This window comes from Notamacropus eugenii, chromosome 4 (genome assembly GCF_028372415.1).
Source record: "Notamacropus eugenii isolate mMacEug1 chromosome 4, mMacEug1.pri_v2, whole genome shotgun sequence".
NCBI lineage: Eukaryota > Metazoa > Chordata > Mammalia > Diprotodontia > Macropodidae > Notamacropus > Notamacropus eugenii.
In genome coordinates, this window is record NC_092875.1 from 87,695,249 (window position 1) to 87,714,855 (window position 19,607).

Genomic DNA, 19,607 nt, shown 5'->3' on the forward strand with positions numbered 1-19,607 from the left:
ACCTATTATCTATGGGATCAAATATGTTCTCTGCTTTTTAAATCCCTTTACAACCTGAGCTCTTTCTACCTGTCCCTCATACTGTTCCTCACATATGCTATCTCATTTCTTGACTCTGTTCCTTTACACTGGATGTCTAACATGCCTGGAATGTACTCTTTCCTCACCTCTTACCTCCTGGCTTCCCTGGCCTCCTTTCAAGGCTCAGCTCCAATGACACCTTCTGCAAGAAGCCTTTTCTGGTCTCCCCCACTGCTAGTGCCTTTTCTTTAAAATTACCTCTCATTTATATTATACAAGTTTTGTGCATATATAGTTATTGTATGTTGTCCCTCCCATTAGAAAGTGAGCTCCTTGAGAGAAGAGAAACTTTCCCATTTCTTTGTATCCTTAGTTTCTTAACACAGTACCAAGTACACATTAAGCATCTGATAAATTTCTGATACAAATTTCTGATACAAAGCACTGCAGGCTTCTGGTTTGTTTATTTGCATGTGTGCTGGCTTTGGGGGGACTCCTTTCCTAGTGGCTGAGGCTGTATTTGAACTCAGGCTCTCTTGGTTCCAGGGCTGCTGCTCTATTTGCTGTGATAATCTGATGTCTTTTAACATATTTTTTCCCTTTATATTACTCTGGTCACTGTATATTTATCATGGTTCTGCTTAAGTGCATTCAAGATAATTAATGAATATCACTTGTTAAGGCCCTACTATGTGTCTGGTACTACACCTGATTCTGGAGATACAAAGTCAAAAATAAAATTGTACTGACCTTGAAGGAGATTATATTCTATTGGGGAAGATAATATGTCTAAATAAGGACATACAAAAATAAATGTCACTGGAAGGGAAGTGTTTCATGTAGAAGGTGGCATTTGAACAAAATTTTTAAGGAAATTAAAGATTCTAAGAGGTACAGGTTAGGGGATCTATATTTCAGGCACAGGACACAGACAGACAGTTCAAAGGCTGAGAGAGTTGGTAGATGGATCATGTGTGAGGGATACCAAGGCAAGATCGTAGAGAGTGTAGAAGGTAGTGAATGAAAAATTGGGTTGAAACAATATTATGTTTAAATGGTCAGATCTAAGATTTAGGAAAATAGCTGTATGAAAGATGAACTGGGAGTAAAAAGATAGTGAAATTTATACTGGGTACACTGAGTTTGAAATACCTATGAACTATCTAGTTGGAAAAGTCCAATAGGAAGCTAGTGATGCTGGCCTGGTGGTCAGGGAAGTGATCAGGGTTGGAGATATAGATGTGGGAGTCACTCACATAAAAGTGATCATTAATCCCAAGGGAATTGACAAGGCTTTTCTAAGTTTCTTTGAATTGTTATTTGTCATTTTTCATCATCCATATTTTTATTACATTCATAGACTATAATTCATTCCCCTCCATTATCCAATTAGATAGGCATACTCCTTATTTCCAATTTCGCGCTAACACTAAAAAAATGCTATGATAAATATTTTGGTCTGTGTGGGACCTTTCTCTCTGCTTTAACTTCCTTGGGGTAAATGCATCGCATGGGTATTAATATGTCAAAGGATATGAACAGTTTAGTTTTTGGTGCTCTTTCCATTAAACCTGTGGCTTCTAATAGTACTATATGAAGTCCTTTAATGTTTACAAAATGATTTTACTGCTCAAGGATTAATAATCAAATTTGCACTATAATGGATCTAATATTTCTTCTATGGGTATACTTCTTCCACTTTTAAGTGAACTTAAATGGACAGGAATGGGTGAATTTAATTCAGTTGGTCACTACACACACTACTGTGGGCAAGAATCCCTTAGATGAAGTAGCTCTCACAGTCAATAAAAGGGCTAGAAAAGCAGTACTGGGTTATAATATAAAAAATGAGAAACCATCATCTGTTACAATATACGGCAAGCTGTTCAATATCACACTGATACAAGTCTACTCTTCAACCACTGATGCTAAGGAGGCCAAAGTTGATCAGTTCTATGAAGACATAAAATGTCTTCTAGAAATAACAAAAAAAGACAACATATTCATCATAGGGGATTGAAAAGCTAAAGTGGGAAATCAAAAGATAATTGGAATAACATGCAAGTTTGGCCTTGGTGTACAACATGAAGCAGGGCAGAGACCAATAATTGAGATTTTAAAATATAATTCGTTGGTCGTAGCAAACATTCTTTTTCAACAACCCAAAAGGACACATGGATACCACTGGAAAGAAATCAGAGTGATTATATACTTTGTAACCAAAGATGGTGAACCTCTCTACACTCAGTTAAAACAAGACCTCAAGTTGACTGTGGCTCACATTATGAGCTTCTTATTGCAAAATTCAGACTTAAATTGAAGAAAGTAGGGAAAATCATAAGATCATATAGGTATGACCTAAATAACAACCCTTATGAATATACAATGGAGATGATGAAGAGATTTAAGGGATTAGATCTGGTAGATGATATACCTGAAGAACTATGGTCAAAAGTTCACAATATTTTTCAGGAGGCAGCAAAAACAACAACAAAATTTCAAAGAAAAAGAGCAAAATAGCTGTCTAACGAGGTTTTACAAAAAGCTGAAGAAAAAAGGAAAAGTGAAAGGTAAAGGAGAAAGGGATGTACTCAAATAAATGCAGAATTCCAGAGAATAGCAAGGATAGGAAGGTTTTCTTAAATGAGTAATGCAAAGAAAGAGAAGAAAACAATAGAATGGGAATGACAAGTGATCTCCAAGAAAATTAGGGATAATCAAGGGAACACTTTGTGCAAAAATGGACATGACAAAAGACAAAAATGGTAGGGACTTAACAGAAGTAGAAAAGAATAAGAGGTGACAAAAATATACAGAAGAACTGTATAAAAACTATAGAACTATATATATATATATACATATATATATATATATATATAAAACTATATAAAAAAGATCTTAACTGTTAACACTGATAACCATGATGGTGTGGTTACTGATCCAGACATACTGGCCAGACACCCAGAAGAATGAAGTCAAGTGGGCCTTAGGGAGCGTTGTTAACAATAAGGCTAGTGGAAGTGATGGAATTCCAGCTAAGCTATTTAAAATCCTAAAAGATGATCCTGTTAAAGTGCTGCACTTAATGTGCCAGCAAATTTGGAAAACTCAACAGTGGTCACTGAATTAGAAAAGATCAGTTTATGTTCCAATCCCAAAGAAGGGAAACACCAAAAAATGTTCAAACTACTGAACAAGTGCACTCATTTCACAAGCCAATAAGGTTATGCTTAAGATTCTTTCTGCAAGCTAAGCTTCACCATTACATGAACTGAGAATTACCAGAAATACAGGCTGATTTTCGAAAGGCAGAGGAACTAGAGACCAAATTGCCAATATTTGCTGGTTTATGGAGAAAGCAAGGGAATTAAAAAAATCTACTTCTGTTCACTGACTAAAGCTTTTGAGTGTGTGGATCACAACAAAATGTGGCAAGTTCTCAAAGAGATAGGAAAATCAGATCATCTTTCTTGAATCCTGAGAAACCTGTATTTAGGTCAAGAAACAGAATTAAACATGAAACAAACCATTGGTTTAAGACTGGGAAAGGAGAATGACAAGGTTATATATTGTCACCTTTTGTATTTTGCTTATATGCAGAGTATGTAATGAGAAATGCCAGACTGGATGAATTGAAAGCCAGAATTAAGGTTGCTGGGAGAAATATCAATGATCTTAGACATGAAAATGATACCACTCTAATGAAAGAAAGTAAAGAATTAAGAAGCCTCTTGATGAGGTTGAAAGACAAGAGCATAAAAGCTGGCTTGAAGCTTAACGTTAAAAAGAAAACAACTAAGATTATGGCAATTAGTCCTATCGCCTCCTGGCAAACAGAGGGAAAGTAAATGGAAGCAGTGTCAGATTTTATATTCTTGGTCCCAAAGATCACTGTAGATGGCGACTGCAGACATGAAATTAAAAGATGTTTGCTTCTTGCAAGGAAGGTTATGGCAAATCTGGACAGCATACTAAAAAGCAGAGACATTACCTTGCCAACAAAGGTTCATTTAGTCAAAGCTATGATGGCTGTGAGAGTTGAGAGGAAAGCTGAATGCTGCAAAAACGACACTTTTGAATTGTGGTGCTGGAGAAGACTTTTGAGAGTCCCCTGGACAGCAAGGAGATCAAATCCTAACTTACAGAAATTAATTAAGACTATGTATTGGAAGGACAAATATTAAGCTGAAATTGAAATACTTTGGCTAGCAATATAATAAGAAGACAGGATTCATGGAAAAGACCAATGGTGAGAAAGACTGAAGGCAAAAGAAGAAGGGGATAGCAGAGGATGAGATGGATAGCGTCATGGAAGCAATGAATATGAGCTCGGACAGATTTCAAAAGATAGTGGAGGATAAAAGGGCCTAGTATGTTATGGCTGATGTGGTCGTGAAGAGTCAGACACAACAAAAACTAAACAACAACATCCCCTCCACTGGTACAGAATACAACTCATCCATACCTTTCTCATCTTGTCTGTGTTCTACTAGAGATTCTCTAGAGAGGAACTACATAACATAAATGGGACCTTCTTTCAGGTTGTCACTACTAGCTTTTGTTTGTTTGTTTGTTTAACATGTTGAGGGAAACAAAGCAGTACTTGGACTGTCCATTTGTAATTTTTTGTTCAACAAATAACTGCTTCACCCTTTTCAATTATTCATCTTTCTGGATAATATTCCAAATCTTGCATGATTCCCAATATGATGCAACCTGCTTACACCTCCCTTTCATCACTTAATTGCCTGTTGGGTCATGTTCAACTAGGATTCTTCAGAGATCATGATGATTCACAACCATGCAGCATCACTGCAGAAACTTTGATGTTAAAAAAAAATTAAATGGAACTGAAAAATCCTAACATTAACCAAGAAACATTTCATTTCTCTTGAATGCTGGCATTAAAGAAAAGCTGATTCAATTTCAGGTAGGAGAAGCAGTAGGTGAAAATTTACCATAGAGATTCTGAAGAGGAGGTCTAGGCATTAAACTTTTAAAATTTAATTTGTGTTTTACATCAAAACATTTTTTAAAATTTTTATCCTTTTCTTTTGTCTTTATGTAAAAGGCAATGCCCTTTATTCTCATTCTCAGAATGGAACCCTTCTTATAATAAAGAAAAAACATTCAAAACTAACTGACATACAGTGACCACATCTGATTGCATATGCCACATTTCATATCAATACCACTACCACTTCTCTAAATCTTTACCAAGAGTAAAGAGAAATATTTCATAATCATTTCTCTGGGACTGAAATTGCTCACTACAATTAAAGTGTCTGGGTATTTTCAAGTGTTTTTCAGGCAGATGGTTTGGGCTTCTTCTCAGGTATGACTCATTTTAAATGATACCTATATTGAGGAAAAGACATCTATAACATCTCCACTATATAATTTGTAACTAGGGTCTTTATTTGGCACACAAATAGTACAAAGACAAGGTCAAAGAGCACATAGGGGAAAGAATTAAAGATAGATAGATAGATAGATAGATAGATATGTGTATGTGTGTGTGTGTGTGTGTGTGTGTGTGTGTGTATGTGTGCCAACAAGTGATAGAGAGATTCCTAATGCAGAGTTAATTGAGTTATGAAAGAAAAGTGGAGAGTAGGGTTCATATATAAACATTTTGGCAGAAAAAATACTGGTCAGATACAGCTCTTCATGCTAGAGAGCAGGTATTACTATCAACACAAAATTGGAAGGTGGTTGTTTAAAGCAGTTCTAGGATAAGAGATCAGTCATTTCTAAGCTACGAGCCACTCAGGAGAAGATCTAAGTTGTGTGTTTGTAATTCAGGAAAAGCCTGAAAAATATTCTCCCCAATTTTAAAGGCAGCACACTGTAGTGATTAGAGGACTGAAGTCGCAGCCAGGGAAGCTTCGATCCAAACCTCATCTCGTACACTAGACCCTGGGAGAGTCACTTCACCTGTCTGGGCCTCGGTTTCTTCATTTATAAAATAAGGGGGTTAGACTTTTGAGGTTCTTTCTCTCTAAATCTATGATCATATGACCTTTTATGACACTGTCAAAGGTAATAATTTTAGGACTCCTTGAAGATAACCAGACCAGTAATGTGTGGGAGTTCAGCTATTTATCTGAGGTAGTCACGTGGCACTAGAAGCAAGGAAGATTCGAGTTCAAATCCAACCTCAGACAATCTTATTAGCTTTGTGAACTTGGGCAAGTCATTCAACCTGCTTGCTTCTGATTACTCATCTGTAAAATGAAGATAATAATAGCACCTACCTCTCAGGGTTGCTGTGAGGATCAAATGAGAGAATATTCATTAAGTACTTGGCACAGAGCAGGCACTATAAAGAGGCAAGCTATATCACCAAGACCACCACCACCACTATCATCTACAAGGGGACATTCCCCAATGGTGAAGGGACTACTTTAGCCATTCCACAACAGACCAGAGCATTCTACCATTCTCTTATCTCTTTCCAATATAAAATCGAACCCCCTGTTGTTATTCTACCCTGTAGCAGCTCTCCTGTCACTCCTTCCTCTGATTTCTTGCTCCCACTTCCCTACTAAATCTCCTTGCTTCTGCTACAGTTCTCAAAGCCCTTCCTAAGGCTATCCTTTCTGTCCTGGTACAGACTGTATCCTCATGTATTTCCCCTTCCTTTGTAGACTTTATCCTCTTTACTCTGTAACACCATTCATGACTGTCCCTTTTAATTCAAAAGTTTGTGATTCTGAGATAACCCAAGTCTTATTTATCTTCAATACAGACAAGATGGGTCAAAGCTACCCTGGATAGGGGAAGGAAGAGATTAGCCAAAGGGCCTCTGGGTTCAGTCAGGAAAGCCTAGTAACTGCTGATTTACACACTGGTTGTTGTTGTTAATAGAGAGATGTACCTGTAGGGAGCCAACATAACAGGAGAGAGCAGAAAGTTCAGTTTCTCCTATTTCATTTTTCTTTACCTGATCAGAAAAAGGTAAATGTGAATATTTAAGAAGCTCATTCATGAGGAATAGACAACTCTGAGGAGTCAGCTCTTAATAATGCCGCTGTTCCAGGTCTGGGACACCCCATGAAGGCTTATTTTCCATTGTGGTATTAGGAACAATGTCAAACAGCCCATTCCCATTGTACCTCAGCAAAGCTAAAGAGCTGTGGAAACTTCTTTATTCCAATGTCCACAAACCATGTCTTTTTCTCAGCTGCTGTAATTTAAGAAATTTCTACTTAAAAAACAACTTCTAGGGGAACCAAGTGATAGTTAAGTTGAGTGGCAGGAAAAATAGAGCTAAGCTCCTTTCCACAAACCCTCTCTAAATACATCTAGAAAATGCACCGCTCTGAATCCGAATGGGGAAATCCTGAAAAAGTTCATAGTGAATGGGAACCAGAAAGGCCAGAAGCTTTCCATTAAGCATTATGCAAATGTAAGCTATCACTATCATGCTACTGAGAAAGACAGGTACACGTGAACTGCCTCTGCTGGCAATACTTAAAGGAACAAAACGCAAAAGTCAACAAATTGTCTTTGGATGAAGCCTTAACGATTACATTTTTTACTATGTTGAGTAAAAAAATGAACAATGAAAGCATGGCTAATGGTATGCAGAAAATGGTATGAAGTGAATGTAGTTGGCAAAACTCCTTAATTTGTATCTGAATGGGCAGTTTCATCCCTTGGAGGTATTCAAGCAGAATCTGGAGGTCTATAGTAAGTAGCAGCAATGACTTAGATGAAGGCACTGAGGATATGCTTATCAAATTTGCACAGAGACAAAATTGGGAAGAAAAGTTAATGCAGTGAAAAACATAACTAGAACCTAAAACGACTAGAGACAGGAGTCTAGACAGACTAGAACAGGAGTGGGGAACCTGTGGCCTCAAGGCCATATGTGGCCCTCTAAGTCCTTAAGTGGGGCCTTTTGACTGAATTCAAACTTCACAGAACAAATTCAAGGGGACTCTAGTTTCCCACTGGATTAGAACAATGAACTAGATCTACTAAAATGAAATGCAAAAGTGAAAAACAGAAAATATTGCACTTGTATTTAAAAAAAAAATCAACTGCACAGGTATAGGAGAGGTAAAGCATGACTACAAAACGGGTCATGTGAAAAAAGATCTGGAAGTTTTAGTGAACTACAAGTTTAGTATGACTCAATAATGTTACATGGATGGAAATAGTAAGGAGACAGATTTTGTCCTCATGAGGAGAAACTTACCGACAGTTAGAGCTATCTAAAAGTGAAATGGATAGCCTTGGTAGGATTTTAAGCAAAGGCTGGATGACTATTTTATAAGTTTGTTTTAAGTGAGATTTCTTTTCCAGTATAGGTTAGATGGGATGCTTTTCCATCTCTGAGAAGAATTTTAGTAGCACATATGTATATAAAAACTTTCTCTAGTTCTGCCCTGCTCAACATTTTAATCAATGACTTGTGTGTGAAGGCAGAGATGGCTTACAAGTAGTGTAGTGGAAAGAGCTCTCAGCTCTAACACTTACTAAATGTGTGTCTGTGGAAGTCTCTTTACCTCAATGAATTCATTTTCTGATCTGTAATTCTGGGACGATAATACTTGTATTCCCTACATCACAAAGTCACTGTGGGGAAAAAATTTTTATAAACCTTAAAGCACTTCAGAAATATGGGTTGTTGTCATTAATATAAGTGTTTTGAGGATGACAAAATTTGAGAAAAACAGTGCACTGAATGATAGTGTCAAGAATCAAAAATGTAAATTCTCTGAAGGGACTGGAAGAACAGGCGAAAGCCAACAAGAGGACATTGATCAGTCATAAGTGTAATATATTGCCTTCAGGTTAAAAAACCAATTAGACAGGCACAGGATGGGAGAAAATTAGCTTGCCTCATCATAGCTACAAATATAGGCCAGTGTTGATATGCATATGTCTATCTCTGGTTCTGAAAAATGCCAACCTGGGTCCACAAAACATAAAAAGGATAGTGACCTTGGAGCAAAAGACCTGAGTCTGATTTCCCGTCTCAGACACTTATTAGCTGTATGACCTTGGGTAAATTACTATACCTTTGTGAGCCTCAGTTTCCTCCTCTATAAAATGGGGATAACAGTACCTATACAACCTACCTCAAAGACTTGCTGTGAGAAAAATATTATATAGATATGAGCTATTATTAGGAATATATGCATCATTTAATCTTTTGTTATCCTAATTTATTCATAGCATAAGTAAGTCCATGGTACAGATAAGAAAGCCAATGAGCTACAGACAGTGTTCCATTGAGTCAATGGTAGAGCCTACATTATCCTTCACCACACTTTAGAAAGAACACTGATAACTTGCTAGATATCAAGAGGAACCAAGATGGTGAGAGGACTAGAGGTCAAGCCATATGAAGATGGGCTAAAAGAAATGGAGGTTTTTAGCCTGAAAAAGAAAAAGCTTAGGGGGAAGGTGACTGCTATTTATCTAAAGAACTATGAAGAAGAGGAGTGTTTACCCTGGCTTTGCTTGGTCTAAGAAAAGCTGGGAATAATGGGTGGAAGTTGCAGAGATGCAGATTTCAACTTGAAGAAAAACTTCCCAACAATTAGAGTTGTCCTGATGTGGAAAGGTGATAGCCATGAGCAGTAGTGATGTCTTCATCACAGGAAGTTGTTCGGTGGAGGCTTGACAGTGATTCATCAGTGATGAATTCTAGAGAGGAGATAACTATTCATATATGAGTTAGATGAGATCACCTCTGAGATACCTTTTTGACAGTCTCAGATTCAATAAATTGAGGATGGTCTTTAGTGAGACAAGTTCTCCATTATAGTTAACAAAAATAATTTCTGGAGGGAACTGACATTCTGAGAGATCTGGGGAAGATGCCATGGACAAAGAAATAATTTGAGAAGGAAACAATATGAGAACCTCAAAGTTGGAAAACAGGATAGACATTAAGGAAGGAGGGTGCAGAAAACAAAGCACTTTCCTAAGACAATGGGTTACTACCACACTGGAAAATATTAATGTCTGGACAAGGGAGGCGCTCAAGGATAACGACTGTCCTTATTTTGGGACAGCATGCTGATGATTCTGTATATACTGTGGTACAAACAAGAAAGTGTATCAGACCACAAACCAATCCATCACCTCTGGCACTTTTGCCTCAGAGGCAGAGTAGAAGGAGTCAGTGCAATTACAAGGTGCTGCTGATCAGGTGGGTAGACAGGAAACTATGAGAGATGGGAAGGAAAAATTTCAATTATACTAATTAAGAAGCAATTCTGTTTTAGGTTGAGAAGAAGGGTGAACTATTATTATCACTATAATGGATGTGCCATTTAGCTTTCTGGAACTTTAGTTTTTTCACCTCTCCCTGGAATACATATGAAAGGGAGCAGAAGGGTTATGAAAGAAGCTGCAAAGAGGTGAAAGGGAAACCAAGAAGAACACAGTAAAGGACGAAACAACAAAGGCATGGAACAGAAGAGAAGTCAGAGGTTAAAGACGAAGAAGAGATATCTGGGCAGAGGAACAAGGAGTACATTATAGACAATGGAAAAGATGGAGAAACATTTAAGAGAAGAAATCAAAAAAATAAGATTGACAGAGTATGCCAGTCAAAGTATTTAATGTGGGGAGAGTGGTAGGGACAAAAGAATTCAACTCAATTCACAAGCATTCTTAAGGGCCTTCTGTTAAAACATAGTCATTGCACTAATGGGAGTTTATAATCTAGTAAATGAGATATAACAAACACACAGTTAAAAAAAATACACACTTGCAAATCAGGTACATTAGAGAGGGTAGACAAAATAGTTCCCAAGGACTAAACAACAGTAATAGGTAAAAATAGCTAAAATTTACATAGCATCTACTTTGTGCCACTGCTATGCTAAATACTTTATAATTATTATCTCATTTGGTCTTCACAATGATCCTAGGAGGTAGGTGCTATTATTAGCTCCATTTTACAGATGAGGAACCTGAAGCAGATAAAGGCCAATTGACCTGCCTAGGCTCACGGAGCAAGTGTTTGAGGATAGATTTGAAATCCGGTCTTCCTGACTCTAGAATGAGAGCTCTAGTCCTTAGGTCCTAGGAAGTAAAGTTACTTCAAAGAGATCCTCGACAACAGCATGAGATGCATGTCCAATTGCCAACATCACAGCAACATACAGATTCCACCTCCTCCCTCACAACAATTATACTCGCCTCCTGGAGCATCACTGTTCATGAGCATATAATAGTAAGAAAAGAGGGCAGCCAGATGGTGAAGTGATGGAGTATTAGGTTGAGAGTCAAGAAGACTCACTTTCCTGAGTTCCAATGTGGCCTCAGACACACTTACTAGCTGTGTGACACTGGGCAAATCATTTAACTCTGATTGCCTCAGTTTCCTCATCTTTAAAATGAGGTGGAGCAGGAAATGGTGAACCACCTTAGTATTTCTGCCAAGAAAACCCCAAATGGGGCCACAAAGAGTTGGACATAACTGAAATGACTGAACAACCAAAGTAAGAAAAGAATACTAGTATTGAGGCCATGGTACATAAACAGTTTTCTAACACAGAAGTGTCAATGCTGACCATAATTTCCTGGAGTACAGGCCTGCACAACCTGTGGTTTGTGGGCCGCATATAGCCTGCAGCATGCCAAAGGATTTTGATCGGTCAGCAAAAAATGTAGAGGATGCAAGCTGCAGATTATACAGGCCTGCTGTAGTATCATGACCTTGTTTCTCAACCCTGAGCGTGTATGTATGTATGTATGTATGCATGCATGTATGTATGTAGGTAGGTATGTAGGTATGTACGTATGACTAAAAGAAGGCAGAAAATTCTATCCTTTCCATGAGAGGTGGGGCTAAAGTTAAATGGGAAACTGTAGGGAAAAGGCTATGAAGATTGCAAGCACAAAGAGATTAGCGAAAAGCTAGAGGTGACAATAAGAGGCAACCAGAAGGACTACAGGAACTCATCTGAGGTTAAAAAGTGAACATACTAAAAAAACAGGGAAGAAAGAAATATCAATAGGATGTGATGGGTTATGTACAGAATTAGGTACTAGATAAAGAAGGGAAAAAAACTGGTGTAACTATGAGATGAATAGATCTAGACTATATCTTAGACAACTTGATAAAAAAAGAGAGATGCTAAGCAGTTTGCTAATACAAAGACAAACATTTTCAAGAAGAGATCCCTTAATATGAGCCAAGTAGTAACTTGATGAAAGATGGACAACTTTATTAATCTTAGATGTTTTAGGACTCAGGTCCCACCAGGGATCTCCCCTCTTCATTCCTTCATATCCCCCTCTCCCAATTCCCCACTGCATCTCAAAATACATTGAAAAGGACTCCTCTTTCTTTCCCAGTAAAAACATGGAAGTAAATATTCTCTACCTGTAATGAAGAAGCTGGCCTTCTGCATTGTAATCACGATAAATCTCATAGTCCTTCTCAAGAAATACTCCTGATGGGGAAGAACTGAAACAGAACATGAGGAAAATCGCGTATCAGATTGAGCAAAAATAATTTCAACATATGACAAATCACAGTATCTTAGAGATTTACATTTATTTGATTGAAGAGAACCTCACACACACACGTGCAGGTGTTGGCCGCTCCAACACACGGCTCACTAGGACCTCGAGTTAGAAGGGACCTCAGTGGTCATCTAGTCCAATCCATGCCTTAACAAGAATTCCCTCTACAACATGCTTGAAAAGTGATCATTCAATCTCTATTTGACCTGTAGTGGGAAGAAAGCCATCACTTCCTGAGACAACTCTCACTAGGAAGCATTGCCTTACTGAATTTAGGTATGTGCTTATTTTATTCTACTCTACCCCCAACCTTAAGAGCTGAGACTCAAAAATGGGTGGATAAGTGTATAGGACAAGTGACTGGACTTGAAGCAAAAAGAAATGGGTTCAAAGTACTACCTCTAACACTTACTAACCATGTGATTTTAAATAAAATCACTAAACCTCTCTGCCAATTCCCTCATTTCTAAAATAGGGTAATAATACCTGTACCAAGTAACTATTCCAGTCTCAGTTGTCATGGAACTTAGTGGAAGTTTCATAAAGGAAATAGCCATGCATAAATACATACAGTAACAGGTCTTTATTATGGTATGTTTCAATCTACAAGGGAAGGTTTCAGGATATTTTTTGAAACACCTAGGAGACAGAGGTGTGAGTTACAGGTAATGAAGGAGAGGTAGCATACTTTTGTGAAAGGATACCACCAGGTCTGATATAGATATAAGGTTTAAAATGCATCTTACAAATATCATCCAATTTGATGCTTACAACAACCCAGGAGATTCATAACTACAATGATTATTTTAATTCCCATTTTAAGGTAAGGAAACAGATCCAGTGAGACTGACTTGCCCATGATCACTAGAGAAATCAGCCCTTACAACCCCTGGTGGGCTGTTCTTCAGGGCAGGAAGAAAGCCACCCTTAGACTCAAACAATCCATTTCACTGAACTTTCCACTCTCATGCAAGTCAACACATGGAGGCATCAGGGTTTCTGTTAAAACAGGGCAGTTCTAAAAAAAAAAGTCAAATTACAGGGTGAGAGAAGACTGTATTGGGGAAAAAGGAAGAGACAGAATGGGGGCAAATTATCTTCTATAAAAGAGGCAAGAAAAAGCTTTGACAGTGGAGGGGAAGAAGGGGGAGGTGAAGCAGAGTGAGTGAACCTTACTCACATAAGAACTGGCTCAAAGAGAGAATAACATATACACTCAATTGGGTATAGAAATCTATCTTTCCATACAGGAAAACGAGAAGAGAAGGGGATAAGAGAAAAAGGTGGGGGAGATGATAGAAAAGAGGGCAAACTGAAGGAAGCGAAAGTCAGAAGCAAAACACTTTAAAGGATGAACAGGGTGAAGGTAGAGAGAGAACAGAATGGAAAAAACACAGGAGGGAGGGAAATACAGTTGGCAGTAGTAATTAAGAAAAAATTGAACCAAGTTTCTCAGATAAAGGCCTCATTTCTCAAACATATAGAAAACTGAGTCAAATTTACAAAAATAAGAGCCATTCCCTAATTGATAAATGATCAAAAGGTATAAACAGTTTTTAAATGAAGTAATCAAAACTATCTATAGGCCTATGAAAAAAATGCTCTAACTTACTACTTATTGGCCAAATGCAAATTAAAATAATTCTGAGGTACTACCTCATGCCTATTAGAACTGGCTAACAAAAAAGGAAAATGACATGGTGGAGGGGATATGGGAAAAATGAGACATTAATGCACTGCTGGTGGAGTTGTGAACTCATTCAACCATTTTATAGAGCCCAGAAGGCTATAAAACCATGCATACCCTCTGACCTAGCAATAACATTACCAGGACTATATCACAAAAGAGATTAAAAAAAAGAAAAGGACCTACATATACAAAAATATTTACAGCAACTCTTTCCTGGTAGCAAAGAATTATAAATCGAAGGGATGCCCGTCAATTGGGGAATGGCTGAACAAACTGTGGTATGTGATTATGATGGAATCCTATTGTGCTACAAGAAATGATGAGCAGGATGCTTTCAGAAAAACATGAAGAGACTTACATGAGTTGATAGAAAGTGAAATGTACTGTGTACAAAGTAACAGCAATACTCTAAGGTGATTAGCCATGAATGACTTAACTATTCTCTGGAATACAATGATCCATGGCACTTATGATGAAAAATACTATCCATCACCAAACAAAGAACTGATGGCATCTGAATACAGATTGAAGCATACTTTTAACATTTTTTCTTGAGGGTTTTTTTTGGTCTATCTTTTCTTTCACAACATGACTAATATAGAAATGTTTTGCACGATCACACATGTATAAGCTATATTGAACTGCTTGTCTTCTCAATGAGGGGGCTGGGGGTAGGGGGAGAAAAGGAGAGAATCTGGAACTCAAAGTTTTAGAAACAAATATTAAAAATTATCTTTACATGTAACCGGGGAAAAATAAAATTCTAAATAAAAAAACACTTAGTGAGCTCAACCATCATATTCTAAAATGAAACCTCCCTAACAGTCACTGCATACTTTGTTTTTTTATTCAGTATCAAATTCATATAAATATTCCCATACTTCTTTGAATTTTCAAATTCATTTTCACAACATAGTAATATTCCTTTACACTCACATACCATAATTGGTTCAGTGACTACCCTAATTGTGACAGAAATATTATTTTTTCCCAGTTATTTGTTCTTACATATAGCACTGCTAGGGATATTCTTTTTCTTCCTCTACTATTTTTTGGGAAGACAACAGGGGAAGGAGTCAATTAGGAATTTAACTTTTGAAACTTGTATGGATTCCCAAGGCTGCATAAGAAACACTAGTTTTTTCATATACATATACGTATAAATATAACATATATATGTATACATGCATATTTATATACATATATATTTGAGTTTATTGAGTTATAGTTATTTTTTAAAAATTTATTTTTTTTAAAGTCCACATTGTTTCCCTCACTTTCCCCTCTCCTCCATCCCCCATTAAGAAAGCAAAACATGTTATAAATATGTATATTCAAGCAAAACAAATTCCTGCATTGACCATGGCCAAATAAAATTCACCTCAATTTGAACTCTGAGACTATCACCTCTCTATCTAGACTAGAAAAAGGTATCATTTTTATTCATGAGTCCTTTCAAATAACAGTCACTGTGTTGATCACAGCACCCAAGTCTTTCAAAGTTGCTTGGTGTTTTTTTTTTCCAATATTATTATTATTACAGAAGTTCTGCGAGCTTCACATGGAACCAATTCAATTATATTTTCTTACAACACAATAGTATTTCATCACATTCATATAGCATAGCTTACTCAGTCATTCCTCAATGGATGCCCCCACCTTGGTTTTCCATTTTTATTTTTTTGCCACTGAAAAGAAAGTTGCTGTAGTTATTTTTTGTAAGTATGGATCCATTTCAACTTTCTTTAATCTCTCTGGGGTATAGACTTAATAGTATTATCATTAAGTCAAAGAGTATACTCAGTTTAATAACTTTTTGAACATACAGGCAATCCTCAACATTCATGCCTTGAACTATTGTGACTTCAAGCATTTGCATGATTTATTAGTAATCTCATCAACTATGCACATTCACGGCTATGCCCGGTAGAGAAAAAAACAAGATGCACGATGAACACAGGTGTGTGGAGTGGCTGGCATCATACTGAGTGCTTCACTGGTCTTGTTCACCCTACAGCTGTAAAAGAGCTCCTCCAGTGCATTTGTTGCATATTTTCATTGTCTGCCTTTAAAACTCAAGTTTTGTGTTGCAATTATACCCCTTCTAAGTTCAAGTATGCAAAGTGGCTTGAAGAGAAAATAAAGGTGTCAGAACAAACTTCATGCCACAGCATCTGCAGCCACTGTTAGCCAGGAAATCCTTAAGGATCTCAAATGGTGGATGGAGCAGAAGTTTTTCAGTCATTTTCACTCATGTTCAATTCTTTATGACCCCATTTAGGGTTTTGCTGGCAAAAATACTGAAGTGGTTTGGCATATCCTTCTCCAGCTCATTTTATAGATGAGGAAAGTGAGGCAAACAGGGTGAAGTGACTTGGCCAGGGTCATATCTATTAAATGTCTGAGGCCAGACTTGAATTCAGGAAGATGAGTCTGACTCGAGGCCTGGCACTCAGTCTACTGCATCGCCTAGCTGTCCCTTGCAGCAGACGCTGTTGATGAATCATTTCAAGTTGGCGTGTCCTTCACAATCTCCAGCAATGCTTCAAGTCTCCATGATTTCATCGGTGTGCTACGCCCTCTCTGCTTTTTTACTTCTAAACTCAACAAGTCTTAAAAGTCAATATGTCTAAAATGGAATTACCTTTCCCCTCTAGGCCTTCCCTTCTTCCTAACTTTTCTGTTACTGTCCAAGGTACCACCAACCTTTCATCCATCCAGGTTTGCAACCTAGGCATCATCCTTGACTCTTTTCACCCCACAAAGCCAATCTGATGCTAAGTCCTGTCGATTCTACCTTCATCACATCTCTATATCTATACACATATATATATGTACACACATACATCTATATCTACACACACACATAGGTCAATGGAAGGTAATTTTGGTGAAGGGAAGTATGTTTGTAGGTGTGTGTTGTACCTATGTACATATTCTTTTACCTTTTTTTGAGGGAATATGCAAGGCAGTTGAGGTTAAATGACTTGCCCAAGGTCACACAGCTAGTAAGTGTCAAGTGGCTGAGGCTGGATTTGAACTCAGGTCCTCTCGACTCCAGGGCCAATGCTCTATTCACTGCACCACCTAGCTGCCCCTACACATATTCTTAAAACAAAGTAGCTTCCAAATTACTTAAATTTAATTTTAGGAAGAGTAGCATCTGAACCATGAAATCCAATGATTATTTATCACAATTCTCAAGTGCTAGAAGGCATTCTGGCCTTGAGCATTTCATAGATACCCTAGTCACCAAGGAGAAAAGGTTAAATATTCTGCTGGTCAAGTCAATGCAACAAATATGTATTAATGGCTGTGCTGAACATAGGGGACATGAAGATAGGTCTGATACAGTTTCAGGTTTTAGCCATTAAGGTTTAATAGGAGGGTGGGATGTGCATGCGTGTATGTGCGTGTATGTGTGTGTGCGTGTGAGAGAGAGAGAGAGAGAGAGAGAGAGAGAGAGAGAGAGAGAGAGAGAGAGAGAGAGAGAGAGAGATGTGACTGGGAAGGGTGAGCTAACAAAGACTTACCTGTATCAATATCAAAGCTTCTTATGAAATCAATGGCAAATTTTATAGATACTCTTAGTACCTGGTCTGAATTTCCTCCTCAGCAAAATAAAGGGGCTGCATTAAAGTATCTCTAAGTTTAAACAATTTGGGGAAATTCTGCTTCTGTTGTTTAAATAGATAAAGATAACACCAGCCATATTCTCCATATCTGAGTTTCTGCTTTCATGCTCCAATTGGAAAAAAATTTTATAAAGCACTGTCCATTAGAAAGCAGAAGACACTAACTCATGGTAATACAGAAAGGTCTAAGGAGAAGGCAGGGAGGCCAAAGCAATCATTATCTTATTTTCCTCAGGCAGAAGAAGTGCTTTGAAGGAAAAGAGAAAAATAAGTGCTGACCACATACCATGCCAAGAAGACAAATGGGCACAGCTGCAATGTACATTAACTAGGGCTGTGGAAATACACAGAAGGTTTGGGCAGTATTTGTCATGTCAGCTACTTCATGTGGTGGAGGGAATTTCCCTTGCCAATCTCAGCACAGTATAGCTATATACTCAGATCTACTCCAGGGCATATAGGCCCAAAGAATTTCTAGCCAAGACATCTAATGGCTAGGTCCTTAAAGAGAACCTTATGACCAGAAGGATTCTCCTTGCAACTCTGTAAGCTACGAACCCTCTCACTCATCTTGGCTAAGCATAGTTAACAAAGACAGACTTATTAGAGAGAGGCAAACCTGCTGAGCCACATGAATTCCTCCCTCCCCATTCACCTTCCATGGAGCTATTAAAAAGATGTTCCTAAAACAAAGGTGTGAGTATGCCATTCCGTTTTAAAAACTTTAGTTTGGTGTTTAATTATATAGATGACAAATTGAGCTCTAAATAGATTAACTGGCTTGCCCAAGTTCAACACAGGTAGCAAATATGCAAAGCCAAGATTTGAATCCAAATCCTCTTATGATAAATACAACTCTTTCTGTTGCATCAAAGTTCTGGTAGACTGTTAGAGCCTGAAGGGGCTGTACAGAAAATTTAGTCCACCTGTCTTGTTTTACAGTTAAGGAAATTGAGGATCCAAGAAATTAAGTGACTTACTCAAGGTCACACAGCTAATTAGCAACAGAGTTGTGACTTAGTCTCACGTCAAATGATCACTACACTCTTTCTAATGGTACCTCTGTGGAGTGTTGTAAAAACCCATGGCTCTAAACAGAGACCACAAATGGCTGAACAAGTTCTGGTATATGAATGTAATGGAATATCATTGTGCTATAAGAAGTGATGAACAAGTGAACTTCAGAAAAACCTGGAAAAACTTACATGAACTGATGCTGAGTGAAGTGAGCAGAACCAGCAGAACATCATACACAGTACTAGCCAGAGACTTTGACAGACTTAGCCCTTCTCAGCAATGCAAGATCCTAAAACAATTCCAAAGGACTTATGATGGAAAATGCCATCCACATTCAAAGAAAGGACCATGGAGTCTGAAGGCAGAGCAAAGCTGACTTTTTTTCTTGTTTTTTTCTTTCTCATGGTTTCTCCCATTCGTTCTAATGTTAGTTCGTCGACTCACGTGAAAATGTTTAATAGAAAAGCATATGTAGGGCCTATGTCAGATTGCATGCCATCTTGGGGAGGGAGGAGGGGAATGAGGGGGAGAAAATTTAAGACTTTTAGATATGAATGTTGAAAGCTAAAAATAAATAGTAAATAAATAAATAATAGAGAGACCCCTGACCATCTCATGTTCAGCTAGCTTAAAAATACTGTTGTCCTAGGCCAGGTAGTTCACAATTCACCTCCATTGAAGGGCCCCAATTGAATACATCCAGACTTAATTAGGTCTGTTCCCTCTTACAGGGCTGCATCCTG

General features: G+C 37.8%; 1 protein-coding gene across 6 annotated transcripts in view; it reads right to left on the reverse strand.

Annotated features, from left to right (window-relative positions):
- The window catches only part of ARHGAP39 (Rho GTPase activating protein 39), a 444,016-nt gene that overhangs the window by 140,375 nt on the left and 284,034 nt on the right, over positions 1-19,607 (reverse strand). For all 6 annotated transcript variants that reach the window (XM_072602781.1, XM_072602780.1, XM_072602779.1 and 3 more), the window contains one exon: positions 12,380-12,463. In XM_072602781.1, the coding sequence (XP_072458882.1) occupies positions 12,380-12,463 (84 nt within the window). The remainder of the gene's footprint in view (positions 1-12,379; positions 12,464-19,607) is intronic.